General features: G+C 51.2%; 6 protein-coding genes across 6 annotated transcripts; 3 read left to right on the top strand and 3 right to left on the bottom strand.

Annotated features, from left to right (window-relative positions):
• Positions 1 to 1,004: 1,004 nt before the first annotated feature.
• On the bottom strand, positions 1,005 to 3,866 carry COCSUDRAFT_56481 (hypothetical protein; the record flags this gene model as incomplete). Its single annotated transcript, XM_005646536.1, has 4 exons — positions 1,005 to 1,082; positions 1,464 to 1,535; positions 3,153 to 3,362; positions 3,714 to 3,866. 4 exons carry the CDS (start codon positions 3,864 to 3,866, stop codon positions 1,005 to 1,007), a joined length of 513 nt encoding a protein of 170 aa, XP_005646593.1.
• A 30-nt stretch (positions 3,867 to 3,896) lies between these two features.
• Positions 3,897 to 5,199, top strand: COCSUDRAFT_56480 (hypothetical protein; the record flags this gene model as incomplete). The annotated part of the gene is made up of 4 exons (XM_005646535.1): positions 3,897 to 3,941; positions 4,228 to 4,290; positions 4,404 to 4,494; positions 4,991 to 5,199. The coding sequence occupies 4 exons, from the start codon at positions 3,897 to 3,899 to the stop codon at positions 5,197 to 5,199; spliced, it is 408 nt and encodes a 135-aa protein (XP_005646592.1).
• A 337-nt stretch (positions 5,200 to 5,536) lies between these two features.
• Positions 5,537 to 7,579, bottom strand: COCSUDRAFT_53945 (hypothetical protein). Its single transcript, XM_005646534.1, has 4 exons — positions 7,301 to 7,579; positions 7,053 to 7,151; positions 6,190 to 6,351; positions 5,537 to 5,729 (listed from the first exon to the last, which is right to left on the bottom strand). Exons 1-4 carry the CDS (start codon positions 7,430 to 7,432, stop codon positions 5,565 to 5,567), a joined length of 558 nt encoding a protein of 185 aa, XP_005646591.1. The 5' UTR covers positions 7,433 to 7,579; the 3' UTR covers positions 5,537 to 5,564.
• A 568-nt stretch (positions 7,580 to 8,147) lies between these two features.
• COCSUDRAFT_43031 (hypothetical protein) lies at positions 8,148 to 10,322 on the top strand (the record flags this gene model as incomplete). The annotated part of the gene is made up of 5 exons (XM_005646533.1): positions 8,148 to 8,331; positions 8,624 to 8,778; positions 9,200 to 9,358; positions 9,705 to 9,826; positions 10,211 to 10,322. 5 exons carry the CDS (start codon positions 8,148 to 8,150, stop codon positions 10,320 to 10,322), a joined length of 732 nt encoding a protein of 243 aa, XP_005646590.1.
• A 1,398-nt stretch (positions 10,323 to 11,720) lies between these two features.
• Positions 11,721 to 13,755, bottom strand: COCSUDRAFT_56477 (hypothetical protein; the record flags this gene model as incomplete). The annotated part of the gene is made up of 5 exons (XM_005646532.1): positions 11,721 to 11,888; positions 12,338 to 12,424; positions 13,078 to 13,255; positions 13,501 to 13,556; positions 13,669 to 13,755. 5 exons carry the CDS (start codon positions 13,753 to 13,755, stop codon positions 11,721 to 11,723), a joined length of 576 nt encoding a protein of 191 aa, XP_005646589.1.
• Positions 13,756 to 14,453: 698 nt separating this feature from the next.
• Positions 14,454 to 20,424, top strand: COCSUDRAFT_17172 (Sodium:dicarboxylate symporter; the record flags this gene model as incomplete). Its single annotated transcript, XM_005646531.1, has 10 exons — positions 14,454 to 14,553; positions 14,812 to 14,917; positions 15,377 to 15,444; positions 15,865 to 15,947; positions 16,429 to 16,509; positions 16,821 to 16,937; positions 17,775 to 17,980; positions 18,477 to 18,669; positions 19,428 to 19,550; positions 20,158 to 20,424. 10 exons carry the CDS (start codon positions 14,454 to 14,456, stop codon positions 20,422 to 20,424), a joined length of 1,344 nt encoding a protein of 447 aa, XP_005646588.1.
• Between the last annotated feature and the right edge of the window lie 686 nt (positions 20,425 to 21,110).

Here is a 21,110-nt window from a genome sequence, read left to right as displayed (position 1 = left end):
AGTGTTCAAAGAGGGGCAGTGAGAGAACTTGAGAGCGCGAGCTCGAACCCCGGAAGCTAGCGTTAAGCGGTGCGAATACCAGTTTTGTAGTGCTGCTACCGGTGGCAGTGCAGTAGCTCATATTCTGCCATAGGTGCATGCATATATGGCACATAATAGTAATATCATATTAGTGTGCCAGATGCTGGTGCAGCAGTGCAAATGCAAATATTGATGTGGTTGCAGGGGCCTCTAGTCAATATCGTGATCATTGCAAGAATATGTAGTCCCCTGTGATTGCTGCTGTCGGGGATAATTGCTTCATCGATGGCCCCTACCGCAGATTAATCTGTAATGTTTTAATTCTCTGGACCCACCCTCAAGAATTAGATGACCTGTCAATGGGGCAGATTTGCCATGCGCGTGTTTTGATTGAATCAATGAGACAGCCCACACATGGAGTAAAAAGCAATGTGCAGGGTGTTTGCATATTGTTTATGCAACGAATATTCTTGCAAGGTGACCCCAAATTCACAGTGAGGAGCGCACACCTGTGAATTCGGCCAGACTATTAGCATTGAAGCCAGGAGCCCACCAACACGTGCAAGGCACCGGTGGTTTCTGAATGTTCTCAAGCTTGACATTTGAGTGGCTACTGGTGGTGGTAAACAGAAATATATATACACATATATGTGAGACATTGTAAATTGTAAGCCTCACAATTTGACTAAATTCAGGGATGGCAACAATGATGGTGTTGCTGACCCTAACAACGCAATCAACAGCAGGACCTTCTTTTGATGTGATGATGGTGCTTCAGCATCTAAATGGGGGTCGTCACACTTATATGACATACGACTTTAGAAGTGAAGCAGCCAGACCAAGGTAGGCCTGCAGAACTCCTCAGAAGGCATAAGATTTTTGAAAGTTCATTCTTGCGGAGGGTGGGCGCAGAGCAGCCTGTAGGAACGCATGCAGCGCCTGCACCACCAGGTTATTTCCCCTTTCTTTCATCGGCGCCGCTGCTACTCGGCTGTCAGCTGCCCGTCGTCATGCTTGGTGGCGCTTATTGCCTCCTGCAGCCCTTTCACCCGCCGCGAAACCTGCGCCACGAAAACCAAACGCTTTGTGCATTGGATAGAAATTTTGTGTCGGACATCGGCCTCATGAAGCTTAAGAGTGATTCATGGCGACAGCAGGCACGCATGCTGCAGGAAAGGCTGGCTCGGCCACCATAAGGGCTTGGTGTGTCCTATGCCCACTGACAATGTAAGTACGCGCCTACCCCTTTGTTGCTTCAGGGGAATCTACACACCATGCTGAACCAGATTCCCCTAGCTTCACAGGAAGCAGTCAAAGAGTCTCACGCTTGTCTGCCATGAAGGCAAGAGACGCTGGCAACTAGCTTTTCTGGCCCATTGGGGCCCAAGTCAACAAGAATGAGGCCCAAACGCCCTGTTCTAAGATACTGTTTCTGTGCGCACCTCCTTCTTGCGCACTATCTCAGTCTCCACCTCTTCTATCACGCCGATCGCCTTGTTCACGTCCTTCTCAACCTGGAAACACCACAAATGCATTTATGTGATACAGCCTAGCTCATGCTCTCTGGCGGTGCAGATGGCTGCTAGCAGATATAGTCTAGCGGCACCTTGCAGCCAGGGGGTTGTTGAGAAGAAGCATGCTCTTGAGCTGTGGACCCACAAGACCTGCCCGCCTGCTGTGGCTGGGAAGTACACAGCTCTTATTGGACCGTAATCACCTACACAGGAAGGCATCTGAGCCTGCACAATAATCTTTTTTAAAATCTCAACTGCAGCGTGCTGGCCCCAACAACGGGCTCTGCTGGGCCAAAAGGGTGGCTCTGGAAACTGACTGGGTTCCATATGTCATTGGAATGCTTTCCAAACAGTCTGCGCCAAGGCTTTCAATTGGCTTCATGGAATATCTTGCAATTGCTTGAAGCCTTGCACAAATATTCCAGAGCCACAGCTGGGCCACCGCAGTAAAGTGCATGGCATGGGCTTGATCAAGGAGAAGGATGGAAAATGGGTACTGCAAATAAGTACAGATGATAAGTATACAGAGAACTTGTACTTACTTGCAAGAGCATGCTGAGCATACTATGCTTCCCTTGGTAATCGGCTAGCTAGCGCTGCCGCAATTTTACACAAGACCATAGAAACAGGTTTTGCATTACTTATTAGTAAGCCGGCTCCTTTAGCTGGCAACATGCATGTATTTTTAGCCTTGGACATTGCACACTGCCAGTTCTCAGACTATGATGACTCTGGCGTGGTAAAAAGGGACATATATATGACGGAATCTGATCAGGCTGCCAGTAGAGCGCTTACTGCTAGCCATGGCGCCTGCTGCGGCCAGTGACAGCGGCTGGCTGGCTAGTAGCTACTTCAAGTTGGCTGATCAGCCAAACAGATTATAGGCTGTGAAGCGCGTCCTGAATGTGTGAGATCTTTCCATATTATGGTGACACTTGAACTGCAATTTTTCAGCGTTGAAAGTGAATGATCCTCCTTTCCAGCGTGTCAATGTCCCGCCTGCCAGGCTGGCCTCCGGTTTCCTAAGGTTGGCTAATTACAAAATTGGCGCGTTGGGGTCCGGTGTGTGACTCGTTATTATGACTTGCGAATGAACAGAAGCCCAACTTTGGCAAATTGTGCTCTGCAGAACAATCCTCTTCATGTTGAAAAAACTTTTATTGAATTCCATCAGCTGTGAAGTCGTGACATCCTTAAATTTAGTAACCTACACGAATCTAATAACAGTCTTTTACAGCTACTTTTGCTACCTTGGATGGCACAAATGTTTCCCTTGTTGACAGTTGGCAAGAATTATTTCATTGATATCTGATGTGGGCTCTTATGCAGGTCTGTACCAAGATTGCACGGCCGCCCCCATAAATCTGGGATTTGAGGAGCTTACCGGGACGGTTATTATAAACCCTTTCACCTATGACGGCTTGTTTTTCTCAGGCATCAACCAGGTGTAGGTGCATGAGTATTGTTTCCCCGAGCACAGAGACCTTTGCGGAGATTCAGTCCGGGGCGGCAGCTCTTCAGGGCAGGTTTAATCCGCCGAGTGGGCCCCCGGTTCTGCCGCCAACCCAACAGGCCTTGGTGGCTACTGACAGCAACATTTTGACCGGCGGCGCATACGTGGCTGTCTCTGCCTACATCAATGGCGTAGGTTGAGCGTTTCGCCAGAGTATCTCTATAAACGTGACTGGAGTGCTGGCCACCGCGCCACAACCCACTTGCCAGAGCAACAGCTTCCCTCTCAACACCCCTGTTGGTCCCCCCGGCGGCAGCCCCGCCAGAGTGTTCTTTGCCGACCAGGGCAATTCTTGCATCGTGGACACGCTGACCCTGTCCACAACAACCTTCGTTGCATTGGGTACCGGCACCTTTGGGAACATAATTTCCCTTGATGATTTTGTGGTGTGCAAGGCAAACAGTGCAAGCGCGCTCCAGGGAGCCTTGCCTGGGTAGACAATTGTCAGCCAAACATATCTGTCACGCCAAGACCCATCTGTGATTGCCTCAATAACTTGCTAGACTCGCTCTGGGTCATCGGGTGCTAGTGCCAGCAGTGCAGCATCAACACAACATGGGATGGAGCAGGCTTTCTCAATTTCCCCTGGAACCATGGGGTTCAAAGGGTGATGGCATGTACGTTGCCAGGGGGGGTCATGCACGTGGTGATGCCATGATTCGGACCCGAGTGGTTCTTGTGGGCGGCAAGTCTTGCATCGCAATCTTGCGGTGACTGTCACAATTGGGCGCAAGCGGCTGCGAGGATGTTGCTGCTAATGGCGCTCTGTCAGCCGGCTTTCTGGACACCACCGGAGCAGGCGCGGCGGGGTGATTCATCAGTGATGAAAGAAAAGGTGCACAGGCGGCATGGAATGGCCCATGCACAGGGCTAAGCTGAGGGGCCTGCGCCAGGTCCCAATCCGCGCTTTTGTGCATGGTTCATCCGATGGAGTCTACCCGAACTGCCGTCAATCTGAGCGGTAATTGCCTTCCCTTGAGTGGATACATCTTGCTTGAATGATCAGACTGTTTGGAAGCTGGAATGTACGCAGTAGACGGTATTCCCGCTTTTTGAGTTCTGCTTCCACCCTGCAAGGATTTTGACATAATGGAGCACCTGCTGGTCATTGTTATCAAGCAGCCGCGCACTTCGTAATTCGGATTTTTTTATTTTACTCCAGTTGTTTGTGTGGCGCAGTGGAAAGATGCTGTGCTGCTCTTTGTGGGCATGTATGCCCGCGGTGCTGAACTCCTGCCAGATGTCAATTTGCAGACACTCTCACAGCACTGGCAGGAGATTTATTTGGTAAATTTAGGATGTACATTTCAGTTCTAGGAATCTATTCAAATCGTGAGCTTAGTTTGGTATCGCAGGTGCTGGAAGATGCGCTGCCGGTGTCGGGCGTAGCACAGGCATGGGCGCCTGGACCGCTGCGTTCCCTCCGCAGAGTTCCCATCGCTAATGGTGCACCTAGCGTGCACTGCAGTGCACGCCAGGGCATGCGTTCCAAGCATCCCATGCCTGAAGCCAGGTGCCCCACTGCTGCTTTACTACACAGAGTATCGCATGACCTCTTGGCAGATTCATGTTTCTCTCCCTGATCGGTGCCTACGTGCTCCCACCTGGGCCTAGGATTGCAGATATTCCTTTTATGCACCATGACAATTCCTAGACTGTCAATCAAAATCCCATTCGTATGCGCAGAGACATCTGCGAATATGAAAAATACATGGTGGACAGACAAAGGAGATAAGTATCACAATCTGATGCCCAGACAATATCATTTTCCTCATGTTGATGAACAGGCCCCCCCCTGTTTTCTTCACTGCAATTTATTGTGTAATATTTTGGACCCTGAGGTCTGTAAGGGACTTCTAGGTCACCTAGGTCTCCCACGGTGGGAGAGCTCTTACAAGATACGCAAGGCGGCTGTGGTAAAATCGAGGTCTGGGTTGGGCAGGTGAAACAGGGGCTGCCACCAAGCCGCGGCAGCTGCCGGGTCAGCTTCCCCTGCGGCGCCTGTTTGTGCTGGGAATCATGCTCCAGCTGGCGGCCCACCTGCGCCAACAGCGTGGCCCTGAAGCTGCCGTGCAGCTTCCCACTGGAGCGCCAGATTTCATACTGCAGGTGCTTGCCTTTCCTTTCTCGCTTGATGCATGTTCTGAATAAATACATCGAATCATTTGCTACCTTGCCACAGTATAGTCCTTGTAAAGAAAGCACTCTGGAGGGCCAGAGATGCCATTTTTCCTCATCAAAACTATGTAAAACACGAAGTGAAAAAATGAAAGTTCTATTGTGGCACAGCACCTTTCTCTTTTCATCAACGATAGGATATCCTCTTGCCTACTTCACCTAAAGGGCTCCTTGGCCGGGGAATCATTTTTTTTATTGTTGCATGATGTGCACTTACGTTGCAAGCATGCAAGACACTCTTCCTCTCTAGGATGCTCTGCCTAGATGTCTCCAATGTTCTGTATCTGTGGTAGTGTGTTATTTATCTCTAATGGCTGAAATCTATTGTTGCTATGCAATCAGACGCTCTTGAGGGTGTCTGCGGTCATGAGCTTCTTGCGGTCCTTCTTGCTCTTGAGCATGCGCTTGAGCGTTGCCGGGTTACTGATCTTCTGAGTCACCAGGCTCTTCCTCCTGTTCTCCTCCTTCCTCTTCAGGTTGGCCTCCCTCTGAGTGCGCAGTTTCTGCACACAACACAACAGAGCGTCACTATATTTGAACAGTACAAAGTTCAGTCTTGCATCCTGTGCATGCTGCATGTGGCCACGCATGCAAGCAGCTTGCGCTGGCTGAGCTGAGCTGGCACACTGGGCCAGCCCGGGAAAGAAAATTGCAAATCGAGAGAAGAAAGACAATCTATTATCACAACCGTTAAACTTGATCTAAGAATGCACATACCAACAGACCAAGGGCCACACAAATCTGACTGTGGCCGAGAATAAAGGCATCTGCATACGGTAGTGGCACCAAAATTATGTCTCGAAATTGAAGACTGAGTGCCCCTCTGGCCGAGCTAGGCCTATCTTTTAATTCCTGGTTATCCCAACAGGTGCTTAGCAGGCCAAGCTGGCACCTTGAGGCCCAATACAAACAATCAATAGACTGCACCTTTCATCAATAAAATGATCTGCCAGACATTTGCACCTGCTTCTTCTCCTTGTGCGCATCCACGGCCGCCTTCTTGACTGCCTTGAACTGCTGCGCTGCCGCCTTGTCAGCCATTTTCTTCTCCCAGGAAGTTGACAGCAGCGGGTTGCGCAAACTGCCTGCCCTCTCGCCTGCCTCCTTCCAGCCTCTCCCCGATGTCTGCAGAGCAGCCGGACATGCCTTGTTATTTAGTCCGCTCAATCTAGAGAAGCACCTGAGAAAAGGGGACCAAAGAGATATGGCCTGCCGAAATCCAAATAGAGCTGCAAAACCAGGACTGGGAGCTCAAAACAACACCAACTTTAACGATGAATGAAGAGTAGAGACTAGGGATTCAATACTATGTGCGGACCACTCTAGTTTTCAGCCAGGACAGGGCATCGGGGCTGCCGATATCTTGACAGAGTGGAGACGCATCAGAATTCTGTGTTACGAACATGGACAGAATAGCCTCAGGTGGCCCCCAACAGGTCTATGAAAAGTGATAACAAGTAGTATGAGTGATGTTACACGCTGATCATGCACGAGGCAGGGTGATGTTGCAGAAAAGCGGCATGTACAGGCTGCCGCACACCGTACCCCTTGATGGACTCGCCATATCCAACTAACACTCGGTCAACCGTGGGCATGGTGATCACTAACTATACCGCTTACCCCCGCCAGCCGGGGCATGCCATAGGGATAGAGAAATCAGTGTTCAGCTCGGGCTGAGAGCTGCGCGCTGTTGAGATACACGGGGCACCATAGAAAGCCAGGCAATGTGGCTGCTGGGTTGCATAATGCAGCATGGAGGCAAGAGCCTAAAGACAGAGCAATCCAAAATATCCTTGATTGGTTGTGTCAGAAAGTTGGGGCCGCACCTTGCCCACGCCGACTGTGTTCAGCTTGAGCCTCTTTGCAGGGGCTGCTGCGATCGTCACCTCCTCTGTCTCGTCCATCTGTGCTTCCTCCAGATCCACCTAGCCATACAAGCAGTGCAGTCCGGTCTTCAAGTCTTGCTCTCAGGATCGCTAGTCCACCAGGTGCACACAGCATCGCTTGCAGCGATGCCTAGTCATCGCAAAATGCACGCAGGCAGGGAGATTCAATGATACAGAGGGATATTCACCTGCTCCTGGTACTCCTGCATCTTCCTCTTCCTGCACATCTTGTAGCCCACTGGTCCTAGAGCTGCGTTTCGGAAGTCTGTGACAGGCCCCGTTGTGTATTGAGGCGGCACTGGCACTTCCTCATCACCCATGATAAAATGTGATTTTTGGTTAGAGATAAGCAAGTTCAATCAGAAGTATTGCCTATACTTTGAGCTACGGGCTCTACTAACACTAGAAATATACTTTCCCTTTGTGACGTTTCAAGAGTTACACGCGGTGATCACAAGGGTATCAATGATTAAGCACTAGCAGTGAGCTGCAGAGTTGGCTGAAGTGCTGCGACGAAGTTTTTCTGCTGGAACAGTTTAACGGCGGCCCATCGGCGGTGACGAACAATCACGCGAGTGGCCAGACCCTCCTGACCATCAGACAGATGCTAGCTTTCCGCAACAACTGCACAGCTTTCGTACATTAAAGTCTATCAGCAGGCATCCAGAGCGTAGGCAGCGAATCAGAGTGCGAAGGCGGGGCAACTCTTTGACCCTGCACTGTCCCTTTCAGGTGAGATCCTGTGATGAACAACTTTTTGATGCGAGCTCGAGGGAAAAATATTGTGTGAGAATCATGCAAGCAAGCTTCTGTCATGTCTTGAGGCGGAGTGGTACAACAGCTGGACCTCCATTATTGTGCATCGTGAAATGCAACAGTTGTTGAAGCCATATGCTAGGCGATGAATAGATTAGCATCCAAATCAAAGGGTCCATCATGGCATAGAATTATTCTTGCAGAACCTCCCATCCCCATAGATTGGTTCGGCCTCAACCCCACCTTTGCTGAGGCACGCTCCAGTGCTGCAGCAGGGACATGGCACAGCAGTACGCACCGAAAGGCGAGCCAGGCCAGCCGTCCTACGCGCCTCCCCAGCAGTACCCCCCCGCAGGAGTGCAGCCGGCCCCCTACGCAGCCCCACAGCAGGACCTCGGTGGCCCACCTCCCCAACAGGGACCCCCCTACCAGCCACAGCCGCAATACCAAGCGCCACCAGCAGGTGTTGCTTTGCTCTGCTTGAGCTTCTGTGTTGAGGAGTTCAACATCCTCGGTCCACCACTGAATCAGTGCGTCACAGCAAGTCAACCACAACACCGTTTCGCAAGAGGCACATGCGTTACACTGTGGTCATTGCGCATCACGGGGCCAGAATCCCTGAGTGTTTGGTAAGAAATCTCTCACATCCTTCGACCCGTAGAGATGTTAAGCCCTCAGGCACAGACATCACAAGCAATCACACGCAGTCCCTCAACTGCCCCTGACAGTGCGTTCCAATTCGTGCGCCTTTTCAGGCCCGGAGGCGGGCCCGTACAGCCCGCAAGCGGCAGGCAGCAAGCGGCGGTACGATGATAGGGACGGACCCCCCGATGCCAAGCGGCAGGCCATAGGCGCGGCTGAGGGCCCGCAGACCGAGACCGTGTACCGCCTGCTCGTCCAGTCCAAGAAGGTGCGCGGCGTCGCCTCCTTCAGCTCTTCTAGCTGCAGCCAGCTCGCGAAGTTTATTAGATGTTCATCAGCTTCTAGTATTGCTGATGCAAGGGTTCAGAGGCCATCATGGGGGCAAGGCCTGTGACTTTAGCCGGCATGTACTTTGCCATACGGCAACATGGGTGCAGTAGCTTGTTGTTATCAGTGCTTTACTATCTTCGTCAACGCCGAGAGCTGACTCTACAGTTGGCAGCCCCTTGAACGTTGTACTGCTGCTTGGACCAGCAATCCACCACTGTGCATTCCTGAGGGTGCGCTGCATGCTACATGTGGGCACCTTGACCAGTGGGGCGGACGCAATAGCAGAACCAAAGATTGCGAGCTCGGTTGCGGACTATGAAATCCACCTGAGACCATAGAGGGAGCGCCGTTCCTTGCAGGTGGGCAGCGTGATCGGCAAGGCCGGCACGATAGTGAAGGCAATCCGCGACGAGACGGGGGCGCGCATCCGTGTGGTTGAAGGCGTGCCCAACTGCGACGAGCGAGTCATCGTCATCTCCGCGCGCTCCGACGCCGCCCGCCACACCGACGCCGCGCAGGTGAGTCATTAGTCACCCTTTAGTCACCTCTCAGTCACCCTCACCGACGACTGTCAGGGGTCGGTCCAAGCAACGCCGCATGGCTCACCCCGAGCCACACCACTTGTGCATTTTCCTGCCATGCATCCATGCATGCATGCCATGCGTTTTAATGGATACCGGACAGGAAGGTTAGCGCAGAAGCTGGCAGCTGTCTTGATGTGTCTTGCACATCCCAGCAGCAGGCGCTGTACATGGTGCATGCAACTGCTGGCCGAATTGGGAGCTGCTCCGCCAGCTGTCAGACACAGGTAATCAGCTCAAAATTGCTGGCGACTATTTTCACATGTGTGATCTGGCCCTGCAGGAGGCGCTTTTCAAGGTGCATGCGCGCGTGCACGAGCATGAGGAGGGCCCTCACCCACCGCCGGCCAACGCGACCACGCGCATGCTCGTCTGCCACACGCAGGCCGGCTGCCTCATCGGCAAGTGAGTGCGCCCGCTCAGCCTTGCACTCCAAATGCATTTGCGTTTGGGTAATCTCCATTGCGTAGCAGTCACCCATAAATCCCTGGGTCTTTGCTGTGAGCATTAATTTGAAAGTGTATTGTCTGGACGGGTGTTCACATGCTTTTGCATCGAGAGTGCAGGCCGAAGCTGCCTTCCTATATGTGAATATGCTGTGCATCTGTCCCTCATGCTTCTCGGTTTCATTTTACTGTGTTGCACGATACGACAGGCAGCACTTATGGATACCTATGGACCTTCCAGATGAGCTAAATGTGTAGTTTAGCATTATAGATGGACAAGTTTGGGATCAGGGACAGTACCGGCACTTGGCTGATAGGGTCGTTTTCTCGCTCACCCCCGCAGGGCGGGGGCGATCATAAAAGAGATCAGGGAGGCGTCGGGCGCGCACATCAAGATCCTGCCGGCCGAGGACCTGCCGCCGTGCGGGCTTAGTAACGATCGCGTCGTGCAGTGAGTCATCCCTCCGTTCTTTGCTCCACCCTGCCCTCCGCCTGCCTGACTGATGGACTGGCTGAATTTATTTTAAATGTCTCCACTTTGCCGGGCAAGACTTTGCTTTGATTGCTGGAAGAACACACTTGCTGCTCTTCCTACAAATGTGTGGCGTGCGTTTGTTGCTGTGCCTTGAACGTACAGCGATAGGGTTGCAGCTGCCTGTCTCAGGCTTTGATGACTTCTAGGACGTGCCTGCAAAGAAGAGTCCTCAACTGATGAGCAAGAACTGACGCCCCAAAACGGTTGTTTGAATGTCCATTCCGCCGTTGCAGGATCAGCGGCGCGATAGATGCGCTGGCGAGGGCGCTGGTGCCGGTGAGCCGCCAGATCCGGGAGAACCCCCCGAAGGAGAGGCCGGGGGGACCCCCGCCACAGCTACAGCCGCTGCTGGCGGGGGGTGCGCCCCCTGCCTACGCGGCCCCCCAGTACGGCGCCCCCCGCTACAGATAGAGCTTTGAAGCCGTCGCGGCAGCTGCATTGCTGCGCGTGATAATGCAGAGCTGTCTCTTGTTTCTCTGGTGAGCTCACGCAAAGGAGAGCAAAGGGGCGGCGGCTGGGGGGAACCCGGCCACGGCTGCAGCCACTTCTGGGTGGGAAGGCGTCCCCTTTGCTAATGCTGCAGCTCTGCTTTGGGGGCCAGCCGTGATCATTAGCAGTTCTGTCTGCGGGGGGTTTCCCTTGGGGTTGCAAGGATTTTTGTGCTGTGGGAACTGGAGAGCTGCTCGTTCTGCTTTCCATGTACTTGCTGCAGACATTTCTGCGCTCTAAAGTGCACCAGAAGAGAGGGTGTGGCGGTATGGAGGCATGAACACAGCAGGCTTTTGCTCTTCATTACTGGTTGGATCTTTTAGCTCTGCATGTGAGCGGCAGGCCGATCTCAGGCTTCCTGGATGCATCCGGATTTTATCCCACCAGATCTGGCGAGCTCAGAACTTTTGGAAGAATTTGGGTTTAGAGGTAAAAGCATTCGTACCGGTACAACTGCTGGAACAGTAGTCCAGTCCGAGACACCATGCATGGACCATTCATGGACTCTGTGATCACTAGTATTCTGTAAATGTGATTCGGTGGCACATCGCGATCGGCATATCTGTATCCGCTTACATCCACTTATTCTGCAAGAGCATGCGTGGCCGATATGCACACAAGGTGCTCGCTCCTTGCGTATCCTCCACAATTATTCAGACAAGGAGCTCATGTCAAACCCCATTGAGGAGTCCTCCTTAGGAAGGTTTGATGCTCGATGTCCAAACCAGCTCCTAGAAAGGTGCTCCCCCTGAAGATGAGATAATATTTGAAGGGACGCAGAACAGCACATGCCAGGCTACAACTTGTTGTAATGGATATTGTGCATTTGTCATTGGGTGCCTGTCTTGGCTCCCTGCCCGGCCTTGTCCACCTGGCGGCCCCAGCCAATGAGCTTGAAGATGGAGCTTGTAAAGGCCCCGTTGGGTTTCTTTAGGAACCCTGGCATCCTGAAACCCTTGTTGTTCCACCGATCCTCGTGCTTCACAATGAGCCCCGTCTGCACACACCACACAGCACAATGTCAGACGCAGAAAATTTCACTGTAATTTCACACGTAATATTGCAATTTCACACTTTATGATCACTCACAGAGACAGATACTGGCCATCTGTGCAAAACAGGGACCTGACCAAGGAACATGCCTCACGGAGAATATGCAGGCCATCTGTGCAAGACAGAGACATGCACTGCTTTGATCCTAGTATGATCAGGACCAAATGCAGTAGCTCAGAGACTCAGATGTGCAGATCTAGACTCACGCCGCCTTTGTGCTGCTTTCTCTGCCTATGCATGCATCACGCATACAGCACACGCACTCATCATTGCAGCAATCAACCCTTCCAGGGCTCTCTCCCATCAAAGCCCGCTCTCCCACTTTCTGCCTTCCAAATGATTTCAACTTATTTATCTTCTTAATCAGCAATTGGACTGGCGTGAAGGGTGCACCTTGGGGTCGATGGTGAGGTAGGTGTTCACGTCCAGATCGATGGTGGCCAGTGAAGTGTGGTACACCTGCCGGTTGTTCAGCAGCACCTGCACATGCATGAATTCGAACCAATCCCATAATTCAGGAATTGGTACAAGGACAAATTGAAATAGATGATGCCAGGTCCCATATCCTCTTGTGTGACGATCACAAAATGCTAGATACACCAGCAGCCACCAGCAGAGCGCTTTCATAGGTTGCTGGTCTGCCACGGTGGCATTGACTCTGATTTAGACACCAGAGTCACTGTACAGCACATGACTGTCATCCTCTGCTCCGGCTCTGCTCCTTCTCAACGGCGATGGAGCCTTGATACCGCAGATTGGCCAGCTAAAAGTGCATATATTGCATATACTGGCTGCTGTGCTGCTCTGCAGCCCTCTGCAGCAACTCAAGATGCTGAGCATGCCTTTACAGCACAGTTTTATAATTATGATTCCAATAGCTATAATTCCAGTACCTAGGGATCTAAGATCTAGGTACGTACTGCAAACATGTATTAGGTTTGTTCATTATGTGCGGTCATGACACTTAACACCGCATTGAGTCAGCGCAATGCAAATGACTGGCCAGCGATTCTCTGATAGCCATGCGAGATGGAGTCTGCAAGAAAACAGTAGTGGTATAGCAGCTGCAAAAGGCAAGGGAGCAGGCAGGAAGCAGTAAAGAGAGATGATATAGGTGCTGTGACTCGGCGCACCTGCAGCAGGTCGCCAGGCTGGACGCCAGAAGGCAACGCCACAGGCGGCGTGGACCAGGTCAGAGATTTCTGCTCCATGTCGATGCTCTTGAAGAGCTTGATGAGCGAAATGAAGGCCAGGTTGACCTCCCGGGGAGTTCCCACGTCCATTAGAGGGTCCACAAACCGCGCATCCTGCCTGCGTTAAGCATGCAGAGATTCTAAACTCGAAATATCGGACGATTACGGCTAAGAAAATCTCATCACACTTTGTACAGTACAAAGGACAGCTTTATGTTCCTCGAAAACTTATTGGTGGTGTTCAGATGCAGCAGCTTCCTCCCTGGAAGAAGCTGTTCATATCCAGTGTGCCATTTGGTCTCGAGAGGATGATTTGAGGTTTAAAAATTCATATTTAGATTTTCTTTGGGGTTGAAAACAAACCTGTAGTGCTTCTGGATGATCGCTGCTTGCTCCTCTGCAGACTTGGTCTTGTACATCTGAATATCAGTAGGCATTTGCACTTCAGTAAACACGGTCTCCAAATAGGGTCTAATTCTTTCAATATGTTAACAAAGCACTTTGAATGTAATGGGGGACATACGGCCACACCTGTAGGATGTCTGTGGCCATGGTCTGGATGGTGGATGGCACTGGGCCACCCGGATTTGCGCATGTTCCTTCTGCAGCGCTCGCCATAGTTCTAGATGAGGCAAGTACCGAGATAGCAGTGGCCGCCAAGACGAATTTAGAGAACCGCGGCTGCGTTGAGAATACTAGAGAGGAACGAGATGCCGGTGGACTGCTGCAGAGACTTCTCGACAAGGATCCGGCCAGAAATGAGGAGGATGTTATGCTCATCACAGTAACAACTGTAAAGTTTGCGTAACTTATGTTTATGTGCTTCCTGTCTCTTGGATCTGTCAGCAACGTCTCCTTCCGTGATGAGTATGCAACTGGACCCGATCTTGCGCGACCCCTGTTTATTAGAATATAAGGGTGGATGTCATTAAGTGTTTGGGAGGGCAGTACTCATGCGCTAAATATCCCAATGCTGCTGCTCTGCAAAGAAAATCTGTAGTCGGCGTGCAATCCCGATCGTGCACATCAAACTGATCTTTGGGTACGGCGGTAGCTTCGAAGGAGGCTAAAAGCATTCCCTTTCGGGCCACGCTTTCACGTGCACCCTCGTAACAGATCCACGTGATAAGCTTTGGGCTTGCCGAGGCTCCTGTTCGGCACAGTGAGCTGGTTTCAAGACTATACGACAAGATCGATCCGCCATGGATGCCAAGCACAGCGTGGACATGGCCCCCGAAGAAAAGGTAGCGATACGCGAAACCCCACCGCCCAAGAGCGGCTGGGCCAAGTTCAAGGCCTTCGCGTTCCGGAAGAAGATGCTGGTGTTCTGGACGTTGGGAGGTGTGGTTGTCGGCATCGCGCTGGGCGCGGGGCTGTACTCCGTCCACCCTAGCAAGCTGGCGATTGAAATTATCGGTGCGAAATGGCCATTGACAAGTCCTGGCTGCAATCAGATTCCGCAATGCATACCTGCTCATCCGGCTGACAAACATGAGAGCCTCGAGTTTCTCGCTGCAAACAAAGCCCCCTTTTCCTTGCTGTGTCCTGGCCGCTCCCGTGGACCTGGCCCTTGCATCCATTCTGGGGTTTGCCAACATCGTCGAGCCCATGATTTTGAGTGGGATCCAGACTCAACCTTCAACTAACTGAAACCAAATGTAACGAATCGTGCAGGTTACCCCGGTGAATTGCTCATCAATGCGCTCCAGGAGCTGGTGCTGCCTCTGATCGTGCTAGCCCTGATGACTGGAGTCCTCAACCTGCGTCACACAACCACAGGGTACGCCGCTCTTCTTGACACAAATGAAGCATTCGCAGACATACAGGAGGGAATATTCGCAAGCAAATTTTTCCGTAGAGGTTGCACAACTCTGCAGTGGCAGCCCTAGCATGCATCTGCATAGCGCCAATATAGAAGGAGCTCTCCGTTCATCTCCATGGGAATGTGCACATAAAGTACACAAAAGGAAGCCTGAGCAAGTCAAGCTTTCTGCAGAGCATGAGCACTGTCCAGTGGCAGCCCTAGTATGCAATGACACACCGCCCAAGTGTCTCCTTATATTTGTGTGTTAGAGCTCTGTGGGGTCTGCACTACCATTATGCTTGAGTCCACCAATGTATCGCAGGCTTACCCATCTTCGAATTACAGCGAACCAAGCCTTCAGAGAATGAAAAGCATGCAGAGAGTGCCTGTATCAAAGGAGTTGTGTATTGAGTGTTGTGTGTGTTTGCAATGCAGGACTGGTCGCATCACGACCTGGTCACTCTGCTACTATCTCCTGTCCATGGTCCTGGCTGTCATAATCGGTGCGCAGCATTCTCCACCCTGCACACAATTTTTACTCATTAACTATTTTAAGAGGCTTCAAGTTGCACGCCAGACAGCCTTCTTGGCACATGTACACCGCCCTTGGCACAATGCATGGCAACATGAGCAGCAGCACCTGTTCAAAATAGATTCAACGTCTTGTCATGGAAGCGACTAAGCAAGGCAAATCACCCCGCGAGCGCGAGGCCAAAAAGCCTCGTATTTGCTCATAGGTAGAAAGCTAAATCACGACTCTGACTTCTGCAGCCTTGCAAGAGCTCTACATGCAGTTCGGAGTGCGCGGAATGCTGACGAGCGAGTCATGCATGCATGCACATTGCCTATATTCTGCGGCGACAAAAGTCCTACCACAAATATTCATGGGAGACCGTTTGTGAGTAAAGATTGCTGGGCTGCAGGTATTGCGCTGAGCTTCGCCATCCGTCCTGGCAGGGACCAACCCTTTGCCAGCGGCAACAACAAATGCTCAACACAGTCGTCAGTCGTGGATAAGATCGCGTGAGTCACCCCCTGCCCATTCCTCCCCTTGCCGCCTAGCTGTGACACACTGAGCGTTCATATTTAGGACCAAAGCAGGCCAATTTTCCAATTTCTCCCCGCATGGCCGGACAGACTTGGTCTGCTTTAACACGCTGCACACTGGACTGCAGCTTGGTCTGTCTTGATAGTTTGGTGTCTGGCAGTTTGATACTTTGATAGAATAATGTCTGGAATTCCTGCTGTCTGTCTGGAATGGAGGCATGACTTTTAGTCTACTCTGCAAGTCTTCGGGCACGTGGTGCTAATAAATTACGGCTGGAGAGGATGCGTTTTCATTATCTGTCCGCAGAGTCCTGCCGCATGCTCTGAGCTTGAAAGGCTTTTTGCATGCTGCCTTCCAGGCCAATGATGTGTGCTGAGTCGGAGGTCAGGTGAGGCTGACTAATGTCTGTTGCCTGATCAGGACGGCACCGACCACACAGGGAGGAACAGTCGAGTCTCTGCTGGACATCGGACGCCAGCTTGTGCCAAAGAACATCATCATGGCCGCAGCGACTTCGCAGGTGAGCTCTTCTGCCGAGCCAAGACATGGTACTCTCACAAGCTATCACTTTCACAACAGCCACGGATCAGAAGCTAATGGGTAGGGTCAGGGCTGGCGCGAGACCACCTTCAAAGTTCAAATGGAAAATTGGTGTGTACACCATTCAGCGCATGGATGAGCATAAGAATCCCACTTGCCTAAAAGATGCCTGCAGCACTGGGTATGAGGACCTAACAAGCATACTATGCCATGACCGCTGGCCTGCCTTCCTCTTCCTCCTCGAAAGTCTGCATCACTCTTAGTAACTGTTTGGGTGTGCCCCCTGCGCAGTACCTGGGAGTTATCATGTTTGCCATCGTGCTGGCCGTCATCCTCAACAGCCTGGGACCCCCCGCCGAGCCATTCATCCGCATCATCGAGATCGCCAATGACGCCATCATGGCCATGGTGCGTGACTGATTACTCTGACTCAATTAATCACGGCCCCTTACATACGAAAAGCTAGTACGTTGTAAAGTGCATCTGGAAGCTGTGAGATTTAAGGGTTGGAGGTGGTAGATTTGGTTCAGGTTCGCTTGATCAACTGGCCACCATTCCCTAGTCAGGGGAATCACTGAGATTCCAGGCCTCGAAGGTTGTGGTGACTTTTTTGCCAGCAGAAGAAATCTTCTCAAAGCCCACAATCAACAAGCTCTGCCCCTGTTCCATATTGTATCTTGCTGTTTTACCGATGACCAAGTTCAGGGCTGTTTTGTTGGTCGATAAGGCCGATCTATTTGCCCCTGCATGCCATCAGCTCCTTTGATGACATGCATAAATTGGCAAAGTAGCATTCTTGGACTTTAAAGCTTTTGATCCCTCGAAGCTTTCATTTCAGGGATCATCAAGTGATCATCAGTGCTGCTGGGCGGGGAGGTATTTGCACAAGCAAACTGACCAGGGTCATATCATATCTGGAACGCACCTCGTGGTTTATTTGCATGATTTAATTTTGGGGGGCATTTTGATACACCTTGTTTCACATGCAAGGCAGCCCTTCCTCCCTTCATGGGCGCTCGCTCTGTCTTCGTGGTTGCATTCTCTCTTGGCCCCAACTGGCAGGTGGTGGTATAAAATGCTGAGCACCGTGCCCACGATTGATTGGGTCTTGCTTGGATCTGGCGAGTCCATCAAGGGGCAGGATTTGGCAGCCTTTACTGCAGCTTGTCTGCAGACGCACCTTGCTTCTGGCAGGAAAAGCGTTTAATTATTCTCTTGTGGCTCAGTTCTGTTGTGTGGGCACAGATCTACCTGGTGATTTACTGCACTCCCGTGGGAATTGCCTCGCTGATAGCGCAGACTATTCTCAAGGCCTGCAACATCACCGCGCTGCTGAAGAGCCTGGGCCTGTACGTTGGAACCATCCTCATTGGATTTGGCATCCATGCATTCGTGGCGCTTCCTCTCACCATTTTCATCCTGACCCGGATTAACCCCTACCGAGTTATGAAGTGCGCACCCTGACTCGTTTTGAGTTTTGAATGTCGAGTTTCGAATTTGGTTTTAATTTTGATTTTGATTTTGAATTCAGAAATTGGAATTATTGCACTGCCTCTCACCATCATCATCCTGACCCAGATCAATCCCTTCCGGGTCATGAGGCTTGCTCCCTAACTTATCAAGAATTTTTGGATGTTCAATTTTCAAGTTGAATTTGACTTTAGGGTCTGCATTTCATCAAGTGCTCCCTCACCCATCTGCTCCCTGACTCAAATTGAAATTCCATGAAGTGTTCTTGTGTCCTTTTCCCTTGCTTGACATTTTTGCGGGATTGTGTGATTGTTTATTTGTCTGCAGCACTCATCATGTTGCATTTTGCCAGACAGCAGAGACAACCCCTTTCTGTCTGGCATTTGCAAATGAACATGCACTGCATGGGAAGATCTCCATTCTTTGCTAAAAAACTCCTCGTTGGCTGACGGGCGCATGTCATTTCTCCCTTCGTAGGGCCTACTTCCCGGCGTTTGCCATGGGCTTTGGAACATCTTCCTCAGCAGCGACCATGCCTGTGACCATGGAATGCGGAGTCAACCTCAAGTGCCGGCCCAGCATTGTCAGATTCGTTATTCCCCTTGGAACCAACATCAATCGCGATGGTGCAGCCCTCTACGAAGCCGCCTCCGTGCTCTTTATCGCCCAGGTGAGGTTCTTCTCCTTATATGCTTTATTATTACACGCTTTTCCTGCCACAGGCAAGGTGCGTCTGCAGACAAGCTGCAGTAAAGGCTGCCAAAATCCTATCCCTTGATATACTCGCCAGATCCAAGCAAGACCCAATCAACCGTGGGCACGGTGCTCAGTGTTTATACCGCCCCCCGCCAGCCGGGGCTTCTCCTTTAGGTAGTGTAAAAAGGGTTTGCAGGATTTGAATTCGAACAGATTATCAAAAGGTGTCGCTCTCTATGGAGCAGCCTCTGTTCTGTTCATGGCCCAGGTGAAGAGCTCATCCTTTTCCTAAGTTAGTGAAGGTTTTTTTGGCCACCTTCACCTAAAAAGTCTTGAAAGTGAAAGGTGGAGAGTGCTCATTCTGCAAAGCTGTGTACAGGTCTCTTGCCTTTTTAAAAATGCTCCCTTCATTCGACGGTGTCTAGATGAAAGCTGGAGATTAGTCATTTGGCAAGGCGTTGAAAAGTGGAATTGAACAGCACTTTTCTAGCTTTCCAGCAGGACACAGAAACACGATCTTCTGCAAGATGATGCATAGTGCATGTCCAGCATGCATAACTATAAACGAATATGTCAGCAAAGCCTATTTTGACACCAGAACCATGGGATGTCCTTGGGGGCTCTGGACAAGAGCCCTCTACAGCACAACTTCTTTCAAAAGCTGCTAGGAGGTATTACCTGACCTGCCATGTGTGCCGTGCTGTCAATCTGATTTGTATTTTGCACTTGCAGGCTAACGGGCTGGTTCTGTCAGCTGGCAATGTGGTGGTCGTGGCAATCACTGCAACTCTGGCCGCCATCGGATCTGCCTCCATCCCCAACTCAGCGCTGGTCTCCATGGTTACTGTCCTGCAGGTTTGCTCCCCTGACCTTTGTTTGTCGTGCTTGTACACTGTTCCTGGCGCGTACAGGTTGAACCAGGAGAGAATGCATGCATGCAAGTCAGTGCGAGCGCCAAAGCAGGGAGGAAGTACATTTGAAGCCTCCTGCTGTTTCTGCAGCATGTGCGTTGGACAAAAAATTTCCTGGTTGAAGGTGGCGGGTTCCAATCGGTGTCAGCTCTTTAAGATCTGGACTGTTGCTCTTTCCATCACATGCTGGCAAGCAATCAGCTTTTCTGCCAGGATTCTTGTGCATTACATATTTCAAATTTCCCAATAAATGTCACAGCAAGTGTTGGCATTGTGGCCCTGAAATTCCAAGCCTGCGAGAACGTTTGCCGATCACTGCTTGAAGCGCCTGGTTCAATCACGCCTTCTGGTAGTGAAGCAAAATCACAGACACAATTCTGTTCAATTCTAAAACAATTCAGTGCTGAGCTTTGGAGCAAATCATTCTTGAACCTTGTTTTTCAAATCGGTTGCAGGCGGTGGGCATGAGCCACTTTAGTTTAATTTAGACGTTGCCGATTAGATTAATCAGCAAGTGCCACTCATGAGCTTTGTGTTTGCCTTGCTTGCAGGCTGTGGGCATGAGCCAGTACATCCCTCAGCTGGCAATCCTGCTTGCTATGGACTGGCTGATCGGCATGTTCAGGACCATCACCAACATCTGGGGAGACGCCTGCGCCGTCTCAGTCGTGGACCATTTTGCCAACAAGTACGCCCCAGACCCCTATTCCAGGGTTCATACTATAGGATCAATGGTGATGATGCATGTGCCATGTGCTTTGTGGACCGCTTTGCAAAGAAGTGGGTTAGGTTGTACAGGATTTCAAGCGTGCCGGTGACTCTTCAAACACCCTTCATGGGAACAGCATCAGCAGGATTTGGGCAACTTTGAACGGAATTGCATGTGTCACAAAGACGCCCTTCCCGTTTCCCTGAGACAGATAACCCCCGTGATTGTGGCCATTCTGCCGTGAACAACAGGTATGAGAAGGACATTGATGACGATGCGCTGAACGCCGGACCTCCCCCCGGCATGTGTGACCACATGCCTGCGATGGTGAGTAACCCCTTAGTCACCTGCCGGCAGCATGCACACCCTGAGCACAACTGATATGCCTCTCAGCTGTGGCATCCTCATGCTGCAACTTTCAGAGTGCATGTGTGATTTGGAGGTTCGCTGCTCTAGCAAAGTTGAGACTCATTAGAATCGTACTGATGTTGAGCATGCCTTGCCTCAAGAGCCGCGATTGATCACCAGCAGATCATGTATATAGTGCATACTCTGGAGTGCAATGTGCACATTTCAAGCCATACAATGCCTGTATGCTGCATGAGCTGACTAAGGAGGTTGTGCTAACATGGCGGCTTATGTGGCTGCCAGGTCAAGGAGGGTGATGTGGAGAAGGGTCTTCACACCGACGACTCGGCACACCAGCCCGTAAACGGCAGCAAGCGGGCCTGAAGCCTGAGATGACAAGACAAGAAAAGGAAGGGGTCTCATGGCTCACTGCAATCGCTGCATTTT

This window comes from Coccomyxa subellipsoidea (genome assembly GCF_000258705.1).
Source record: "Coccomyxa subellipsoidea C-169, whole genome shotgun sequence".
In the NCBI taxonomy this organism is placed as follows: domain Eukaryota; kingdom Viridiplantae; phylum Chlorophyta; class Trebouxiophyceae; family Coccomyxaceae; genus Coccomyxa; species Coccomyxa subellipsoidea.
This window is presented reverse-complemented; position numbering and strand designations above follow the sequence as displayed.